Source organism: Temnothorax curvispinosus, unplaced genomic scaffold (assembly GCF_003070985.1).
Source record: "Temnothorax curvispinosus isolate PA1 unplaced genomic scaffold, ASM307098v1 QBEX01000717.1, whole genome shotgun sequence".
Taxonomy (NCBI): Eukaryota; Metazoa; Arthropoda; class Insecta; order Hymenoptera; family Formicidae; genus Temnothorax; species Temnothorax curvispinosus.
The window spans coordinates 7,434-17,815 of NW_020210497.1; the positions used below are offsets into that span (position 1 = coordinate 7,434).

Below are 10,382 nucleotides of genomic sequence, written 5' to 3' on the forward strand. Positions count from 1 at the left end.
TGACATATGTTGTCAAGGTCACCCTCCTGAGTGACCTTCAGAAGGTTTTAGCCGTCGCTCGTTTTTTATTAAAAAGTTATTAACAAAAAAAAGTTTGGCGACCTCACCGATTTCAATGACCTTGATATATGTTGTCAAGGTCATGCCCCCGAGTGACCTTCAGAAGGTTTTAGCCGTCGCTTGCTATTCGTTAAAAAGTTATTAACAAAAAAAGTTTGGAAAATATAGCATATATAGGTTAGTTGACGCGCTTTAAACACTTTAATACTTTTAAAGCGCGTCAACTAACCTACGTAGGTTAGTGATCAACGATTTACTGCTTTAAATGTTGTGTTTTGGTAAAGCAGCGACTTTTTCGCAAAATAAAGTATTTTCTGCTTTAACAAAAAGACTTCAATTTATCAACAATTTACTGCTTTAAATGTTGTGTTTTGGTAAAGCAGCGACTTTCTCGCGAAATAAAGTATTCTCTGTTTTAAAGAAAAACGTAATATTAGTCGTTTATGCCTCTCGGTATTTAAAATAACTTCTATATTTTCGAACCTTTTTTTGTTTATAACTTTTTAATAAAAAACGAGCGACGGCTAAAACCTTCTGAAGGTCACTCAGGAGGGTGACCTTGACAACATATGTCAAGGTCATCGGAGGTGCTTCCCCTAAACTGCATAATTACCGCAATCTACAAAGCAATTTGGTCTAAGGTCATAATTAATGTCATATTTTAAAATTAACGGAGCAAAGTTAAAAACAAAGTAATACCTACTAATAAAAGAGAATCATCACTCTCACATTAAACCCACGAAGATTTTTGCCGAAAAAATCATAAATGTAAGATGTAGAATGTCGATGGTAGTGACTTGAATTGATGCAGTGTAAATGCAAAAATTAAAACCATTCTGTCGTTGTAAGAAGTGGCGCACGTATTGTCGAAGCGAGCATGTTCATGCGACTAACATTGAAAATAAACGGACGGGATTTAATAAGTAGGTGCCACGACCGGTGGCCCGACGACAAATGATCCGCGACACTTGAACCACGACAAATGAACCGTACGACAATTGGTCCAACGACGAAATAACCGAGGATAAAATAGCCGTAGGACAATCGAACCGAGGGACAAGTGATCCTGTCGGGGGGCATTACATGTAAGTCAGAACGTACGTGCACGAGGGCACTACATGTAAAGCCAGCGGCACACGGAGCATGTTTTCGTAAATAGTAATGTACTAGATCGCAAGCAATCGAGAAGGAAAACATGCACCGTGTGCCAGTGGCCTAATGTCAAACGTACGCGCACGAGGCTACCGTTGGTCGGATTGTACCAACCGGCACGAGCATCGGTCGTATCACAGCTAGAAATATACCTAAAAAATATATAAAATGCCGTTAAAATTTATTACATCACAGCGTGGTGCTTTAATGTTACTACATAACGGATACTTGTACAACAAAAAAAGTGTGAACAAGCTGAATATAACTTGGCGTTGCGCTGAGTACCGGAAGAGGTTATGTAGCGCTGTAATTCACACAACAAGCGATAAACGATCTGGTATGTAACACGCGTCAAATTATTCAAGCCTCAACATTGTCATGCAGTTAACTACGTTTATCATCCCCACAATTAATCCACGTGTTCAATATAGGTGAAATTGTTGGTGATTCACCCGCACACAATCATGCTGCTGATGTTGCACAGGTCGAAGCCAGGAAGGTTAAAGAGAAACTGAAGAAGAAGGCGAGCAAGGGTTGTCAGAATAACAGTGTAATGATTGCCAAGGTATTGAGTAAAGTGTTATCGCCAGTCCGTGTGCAGCTACCACCAATTACATCATTGACACGCACCGTTCAACGGGCCAGAAAGAATGACGAAGCTGTCATAGTAAACCCGAAGACACTGCAAGAACTGGTTATACCAAATATGTACCGGATGACTAACGATGACGAGCTATTTCTGTTGCATGATAGCGAGGGTGGTGCAGACCGTGTCGTCATATATGCTACCGCTAAAAACCTGGAGCTGTTGGCAGAATGCGAGATGTGGTGTTGCGATGGCACGTTTAACTCAGTGCCTCTTATTTTTAAGCAATTATACACCATTCACGGATTGTATCGCGATAAATTGTTACCGTTAGTGTACATACTTGCACCCAATAAGTCCGAGAAACTGTATTCATCCGCGTTGTCTGTTATCAAACGCCACCAACCAAATTTAAAGCCAAAAAGAGTAATGGTGGATTATGAGCGTGCGTTTATTGTTGCCTTCAGGAGCAAATTTACTGACTGTGCTATTTCTGGTTGCCTTTTCCACTTCAGTCAGTGTATATGGCGTCATGTGCAATCATGTGGTCTACAGTACAATTATAATTCAGACCTGAGGTTTTGTTTAAACATTAAAATGCTTATGGCCTTAGCATTTGTTCCTGTGCATGATGTACTTGAGGCATATGATGAGCTCATTGTATCTCCATTTTTTGAAGAAAATGAAGATGCACTAAACGAATTAATTCGATACTTTGAGCGAACCTGGGTTGGTGAACGACGCCGTACTGGCAACAAACGTAAGAAGCCGATGTTCGATTTAGGTATGTGGAACTGTCATCAAGCAGTTATCGATGGTTTTATGCGTTCGAACAATGGCGTTGAGGGCTGGCACTGCTCATTTAATAACAAAGTTCGCGTAGTGCATGCAATATTCAGCAGTTTTATGGACGCGATTAAGGGCGAGCAAGTTCTCACGGAAACAACGATTGTTCAAATGAATACAGGGGTAAATGTAGTCGCCAAAAAAAGAAAAAGGTATGCCGATAGAGACGAGCGAATCAAAAATATTGTGACCAAATATGAACCGGCTACAAAAATGAAATATCTAAAACATGTAGCGTCTGTATTGTCCGTGTAATAATTAAGCGTTAATGGTAACGAATATTTATTGTGCTACTGTTACTTTGATGTCTAAAAGATGTTACTACAAATATATATTTATTATTATTGTTCTACGGTTACCTCGATGTCCAAGATATTTCAAATATATATTGATCAACAATGAAATATGATAATCATACAGTTCTTTTACGCACATACGTTCCACGCCGAAACCTGAATTTGACGGGCGTTTAGTCGCGGATGTAATTGGTTCGGACGAATTGTCGTTCGGATCATTTTTCCTCCGGTTTTTCCGTCTTCCGATCAAATGTCGCGGATCATTTGTCTTTGGGCCACCTGTTACGACACCAATAAGTAAATTGAAGAACATCAGAAGGGGTTGTGAACATAAACATTGGTCGAACGAGAAAACAAATCAAGCGATCGCGATAACATTGTCATATATGGGATTTAAATTATCCGTGTCTTTTTGAAGATTGATTGTATCGGTCTGTCTTTTTATGAAAAATGTCTCGACTATTTCACGTTTTTTGGTGTTCTTCTCTTTATGTAGTATATCAACATTTTTAATCTAACATTAATGTGTTTATTTATGACTTCTGTGGGAAAGGAGTTATTTAAGAGAATTTTCTTAACAATGTCAACGTTAGATCTGTGGAAGCGCTTATTCGACAATAAGATTGCACGGTCAAAGAGGCTACTTATTATATTAATTTTATAATTGAACGGATGGTTGGAAAAGTAATTAATATAACAACCTGAAAAAGTCGGTTTCCTGTACCAATTAGTAATTAGCCGGTCTCCATCTCTAATAACCGTAGTATCTAAAAATGGGAGCAAGCCGTTATTTTCAATTTTGTGCGTGAATTTAAGCCGTGGATGGTAGTTATTGAAAACGTCAAGTGTATGATTTAGTTGCAATCTAGGTATTATCGATTAAGCAATTGACATTAAAGTTCAATCAACTCGTAAAATCGTGGAGCGATATTGGCGTTATTGACGATCCTACTTATTACAGGTTAAAATGTACAAACGGCAACCTTCCACGCTGCTATGGGCTCCCGAAGTTTCATAAATCAGGCTTTCCTTTACTTTATTATAGTTTTTGCAGTGTGTAGTCCAACATACAACATAGTCAGCTTTTTACATGCTATCTTGCATGATTCTTTGCGTAGACCTAAATCCTATATCAAAAATAGTTGGTCATTCGCAGGAATGATAGAGAATAAATCGATTAACACCGACCATGTACTCGTTTCACTGGATGTTACAGCACTTTTTACCAACATTCCGAAAGATCTAGGTTTAAAGGGCATTGAGGATAGATGGCACAGTATTTCTTAAAAAAAAACCGAATTCACTTTACCACAGTTTCTCTATGCTATCGACCTAATTTTAAGTTCTACTAGCTTCAGCTTTAATGGCCAGGTTTATAAACAGATTTTCGATAGCCCTATGGGCTCTCCACTCTCTGCAATCTTAGCAGATATTGTAATGGACAATTTGGAAACATATTGCCTAAATGTACTTGTTTGGCGCTCGCCTTTGTAAATAGTTTTGTCAGCGTTAGTATTAGTATTAGTATTAGGATTAGATTATCGGTACATTACCATATTTCGGTGACTCGCGCGAAACGTCGGCAGGTCACTCGGATCTCGGATCGATATCGATATTTCCGCGACTCACCAATCGGTGCTGCCCTCGCACACCCTACGAGGGCACCCGCCAAAAGGGACAAACTGCTCGCTCGCGGCACATTATAGGACTCACTCGCGAACTCACTCATCGTCAAGACGTCGTAACACGCTCATCGCTAAACGGTTTCGGGATGTACACTCCCTCGTGCACGCTTGAACTTACGGAAGGCTGAATCCGAAAGTGCGATCTCGCCTGCCTTGCTGCCTTGCCGCGCCGCTCTGCTCTGCTTGTTTCTGCCTGCCTGCTTGCTCTGCCTGTGCTCTTAGCCCGCTTGCTGAATGTGCCTGCCTAAGGACGGACGAATCCTCCACGTGACGACGGCCGACCGAAAGGTGAGTCGCTTAACAAATTTGCTTTCGTTTATTTCGTTTAATTTCGCGTCGAGGAGACGACACACACCTCCTCTGGTCCTTCGAACGATATTCAGACCAACTCGCAACCGGGGCCTCACACCCTCCCGAGACAGTACTTGACTTTAAAATTCCAATTTTTGACGTAGAACTACGTCTTTCCCGGAGGGTGAGGAGTAACTTCGGGTGCAGGACTGCAACGTTTTCTTGCAACGTTTTCTTTTTCTCGAAAAGTATTAAAGAAAAATATACTTTATTATAGTGTTTTTGAAAGCTTTCGATGTAATTTTAAAGAATTATATATAAAATAGGGGTAGAAAAAACTGAAGAATATAATAGAATTAATAAAAATTGTTTTATTTATTTTATCATTGTCTCAAAAAAAATCATCGAAAATTAAAAAAAAATGAGTTGGAATCCATCTTACATTTGACAAATCATCAACAACACTGGGTGGATCATGTATTGATATGGTGTTCATAAGACACATTAAAAATTTAAAATGCAAAAAATATATCAGTTATTTCTCATATCACAAACCAATAATGATAATAACTGAATATAATGATAATGGAAATTAAAGGTAATATTAAAAAAAGGGCAATGACAAAGATGGTACATCGTAAGGATTGGAATGGAAAAGTAAAGGTAAGTAAACATAATTAATTATATAAATTTGAAAGTAAAATAACTTAAAAAAAAAGATAATTAAATTAGTTTTTTAAAAGTAGAGAAAAAATAGATAAATTAAAAAATATAAAAAAACTTATATAAAAGGTAAGGATAAGAAAATGGAGGGGTTTTTAGTGGGTAGGCGATAGATGGTAGTATTTTATGCAATGTATCTCCATTGAATCCCACACATCCCACACCAGGAGTACGGGCTCCAGGATGTCTTGTCGCTCTAGAAGAGAGAATCGGAAGGTAATTGCCTTGGCAAGAATTAGAAGATTGTCACTTTTAGAAGGGCTTAACGAAGATTTTCCCTTCCAACGCTAATAAAAAAAAAAGGAAGGAGGACATTTTTTTGCTTATATATAACTTAAGAATTTTTTAAATTAAAGAAAAGATACACAAATATGCAAATTAACCAATTCATTATATGTTAATAATTTGAAAAATTTTTTATAAAAAAAATTTATGAACAAAAAAAATTAAACAGGCACAGTTGTTACTGTGCATCGAGTCTGTGTCCGACATCGTGCGAGAGAGAAACGTTAATTGTGCGAGAGAGAAAGGTAGTGGAGCCTAATCGTCCGCAATGCGCATACGCAGATATCGATAACCATATAGCAGACGATGTATGGCGCATGCGCATTGCGAACGATTAAGCTCCACTACCTTTCTCTCTCTTACAATTAACGTTTCTCTCTCGAAAGATGTCGGACACAGGATCGTTCCACGGGCGATATATCACGGACTCGATGCTCAATGCCTCTTCCAGTTATATATATTCTATTCTAATAGACGTAGTTCTACGTTGTGCGGCACAGTTGTTACTATGCCTGTTTTTTTGTAGATATGTGAACGACATTTTCGCGATAATACCTAGATTGCAACTAAATCATACACTTGACGTTTTCAATAACTACCATCCACGGCTTAAATTCGCGCACGAAATTGAAAATAATGGCTCGCTCCCGTTTCTAGATACTACGGTTATTAGAGATGGAGATCGGCTGTTGAGGATAGAAATCGAAATTCCGTTCGCGAGAGAGGAATTGTTGGGTGCCGTATCTCTTTTAACGGCCCTGATCGCAGAGGCTGAGATCTCGATCTGAGACAACAGCCCTGCCACGAAGCGTCGCCCAATAGTTCTTCGCTCCCGTTCAATTTATGCGAACTCATGCGAGTCATGCGCACGCGTTCATGTAATCCGCAACGCGGTTCGATCACGGATCGATACGATTCGTCCCCCTCTGTAATGCACACGGCGTCCCCGCCAAGCCATCCTCAAGCCGGACAATGATTGTCTCCGCGAAGAAGCAGAATCGTCACAGAACTCGAGCCGATAGGTCGGCAAACCGTTCGCCGTGTTACGTACGGAAATTTTATATTTCCGACAACGCACGTTAAAAGTTTTGAACGCTTAGACGACGCACGCTAGGCCCGGAATTCCGAGGAAACGGCCGGGTTAGTATAAATGTTTAGATTATCTTATCGGAGTCCGTTGAAGGGCTGGGGGCCAGATGGGCCCAAAACTACGCTTCTAGAATGTTCTAGAAGCTTCTAGAATACCTCCCCCCCTTTAGACGCATAGGAAAAAGGCGGGAATCTCGCGCGGGAGATTCCGGTCTTTTTCGGGTATAAATAGGGCGGAAAAACGCCGCGGAAAGCAGATAAGTTTTAACTTCGGTCTTGACTAGACGTAATTCTCAGACTCTCTCCTAACCTTATTCGATTTCCTACGTTCCGCTATACGCTAAGTTCGAGCATTCGCGCTCAATTCTGTGACTTAGTCCCTACACTCTCATACCTTATAAGACCGCGCTTCACGCACAAGTTGTATTAAGATTTCTAGAATAAAGGTAAGATAAGTTTAAAAAAGAACAAGTGTAAAAATCTGGAATCTCATTTCGTATTTTTAATCAATAAATCGATCACTTCTAAGATCCGACTCGCAGTTGTCGCTGACAAAGCGTGGCGATCTGTGCTGGGGCGCTGACGAAGAGTGTGGCGATCCAGTACTTTCGCTGCCGAAAGCGTGGCGATTACGGAGTTGATTCTTGGGGGTCGTAATAATCACTGTCACTTCTGGGATTCCGACTCGCAGTTTCCGCCGACAAAGCGTGGCGATCTGTGCTGGGGCGCTGACGAAGAGTGTGGCGATCCAGTACTTTCGCTGCCAAAAGCGTGGCGATTACGGAGTTGGTTCCCAGAAAAAGATAATAATTTCGACAATTCCCGAAAGTGAATTTGACCTTTACGCTGACGATCTGAGCGCTGACGAAGAGTGTGGCGAGCAGAAGGTGTGGCGGATTGGTTTTGAGCGCTGCCGAAGAGTGTGGCGAGCTTAAAATTCATTTTCGTGAACGCGGCTGAATGACGAAGAAAGAAGGTAGGCGCGTTCGTATTAAACGAATCAGATTCCAGATCAAGCAAGCAGTCATTTCTAATCAAGATCCTCTCCCTTTCCTCCAACAATTGCAACAACTAGAAAACGCACCCTCCTTTAAACCTATTCCTGTCGATTTCGACGTTGATTATCCTAATTATAACCAAATAAATAAAGCTGATCCTCGTTACCATACGTATAAACTCAGATATCTTTTCGGTCCCGAATAATAAATACAATAATAATATCCTTCACACGACTTGTCCAAATCCCTGGTAAATTGCTTAAATGCATTGACCAAAAAACGGACGAACTATAACAGTCAGAACGTGACAGCCGCGACCAGCATCCTCGATCGATCGCCGCGCGAAACGAAGGTCATACGCTCCACCAGCCGTATTCAACGGGGAAGTGGACGACCTTAGTGAGCGAGAACGTGATTCTCCTCACCGACTTGTCGAATCAAGCGCTCGTCTCTGAACGTGGCTTCTCGCCGCGAGACACCGCGAGTTCGTACACGGTACTCTCTAAGCCGTCCGCTCGGTGAGATCACACATCTCACACTGCCTATGAAGAAAAACTTTGTATTTATGCTGTAATTAAATATTATACCAACAACGAAACGATTGCTATAAATTCGTCAACACTCCTCGCCGATCTCAGGACCGCGCTTCGCGCCTTTGTCAGAGCGGACTCCGGCAAACCCTTCGTGTCCCAAGGCTTCCTTGGGTGAACACGAAACACCGGCTAATTACTAATGTAGGCGCCGAATTAATGTATTATAAGTAGATGTATTGTAGGCGCCGATTTGTGATATATGGCTCCACCTGTCGAATGAGATTGACGCGACAGGATCCGATTTAGAGTAACGCGACAGTGTGAGAAGATACTCCGAACGGTCTGCCGCGATCCGAGGGACCGAGATCGGGCTGCCGGTATTAATTAATATCCTAGTACTCGCGAGGGACTGCCGAGTCGGATTGTGTCGAGACGTAGCTATAAGTGGAGCGCACGAGATATTTGTGAAACGGAGCAAGCGGTAAAACTATGCAAATCGAGCAAATATAATAAACGGAGCAAGTGATTTTTCTGTATGTGCTGTTTGATTTATTAACAATTGCCTACACTAATTGGTACAGGAAACCGACTTTTTCAGGTCGTTATATTAATTACTTTCCCAACCATCCGTTCAATTATAAAATTAATATAATAAGTAGCCTCCTTGACCGTGCAATCTTATTGCCGAATAAGCGCTTCCACAGATCTAACGTTGACATTATTAAGAAAATTCTCTTGAATAACTTGAATAACTGTTAGATTAAAAATGTTGATATCTATACTATTATTATAAAGAGACAGAGTTTGTCGGTTTGTTTGTCCTCGATGATCTCGGAAATCAATGGACCGAATTTTTACCAAACGTATATGAAATAGGGGTAGAATTTCCCGGGAAGTGCTATAGGGTGTATAGTTTTTCGTTACCGATCTTCTGGAAACCGGTTTTTCTAATTTCTTCAATTTTTCGGGAAATGATTGACGGAATCTTAAAGAATTGTATATAAAACAGGGGTAGAATTTTATGTAGTATATAGAATTATGACACCGGGGAGTGTCATAAAGTGTATAATTTTTTGTTACCGATCTTTTTGAAAACCGGTATCCGAAATTTTTCCAATTTTTCGGGAAATAATTGATCGAATTTTAAAGAATTGTATATGTTACGGGCAATTTGATTAATCCGGTCATTATGCATAATGGCCGGGCATTATGCATAATTCCCGCTTCTTTCGGGACATTTGAATAATAAAAGCAAAAATGTTCAAATTAATCAAACTGACCGGTCATTATGCCTAATGCCCACAGACAAGTGGGAAATGTGATTAACATATTAAAATATCTTTCTAAAAAGAATGGCAGTCTGTCTATAATTTCAACTTTCTTACTTACAATGAGTTCATGCACTAAAATATTTTATATTTTGTGTTTAAACATAATTTATAATAGACAAATTAATAAATTATTTGGTAAATGTGCAGAATAGTGGCTTCCTCACCGATTTCGTTGAACTTAGGCTTAATCGACGCGTTTTTGCACAAAACAACCGAATCTGGCAGAAAAAAGTGTCGCTCTGCCCCGCGAAGCGAGATATAGGTTAGTGACGCGCTTTAAACAGTTAAATACTTTTAAAGCGCGCCATATAACCTATGTATGTTAGTGACGCGCTTTAAACAGTTAAATACTTTTAAAGCGCGTCATCTAACCTATGTAGATTAGTGACGCGCTTTAAACAGTTAACTGTACTACCTACATAGGTTAGATAACGCGCTTTAAAAGTATTTAACTGTTTAAAACGCGTCACTAACAAGCCCCTTGCACAATAGGCGATAGCGATAGCG

The 10,382-nt window shown here is 40.2% G+C and overlaps 1 protein-coding gene across 1 annotated transcript; it reads left to right on the forward strand.

Annotated features, from left to right (window-relative positions):
- Positions 1–1,318: 1,318 nt before the first annotated feature.
- Positions 1,319–7,845, forward strand: LOC112456975. Its single transcript, XM_025019801.1, has 4 exons — positions 1,319–1,549; positions 1,644–2,796; positions 7,543–7,615; positions 7,705–7,845. The coding sequence occupies exons 1-4, from the start codon at positions 1,381–1,383 to the stop codon at positions 7,843–7,845; spliced, it is 1,536 nt and encodes a 511-aa protein (XP_024875569.1). The 5' UTR covers positions 1,319–1,380.
- The last annotated feature ends 2,537 nt before the right edge of the window (positions 7,846–10,382 follow it).

Coding starts and splice junctions, on each gene's coding strand:
- LOC112456975 (XM_025019801.1), top strand. CDS start 1,381: ATGCCGTTAAAATTTATTACATCACAGCGTGGTGCTTTAATGTTACTA. Junction 2,797..7,542: donor GTCGCCAAAAAAAGAAAAAG/GTATGCCGATAG, acceptor ATCACTTCTAAG/ATCCGACTCGCAGTTGTCGC. Junction 7,616..7,704: donor ACGAAGAGTGTGGCGATCCA/GTACTTTCGCTG, acceptor TCCGACTCGCAG/TTTCCGCCGACAAAGCGTGG.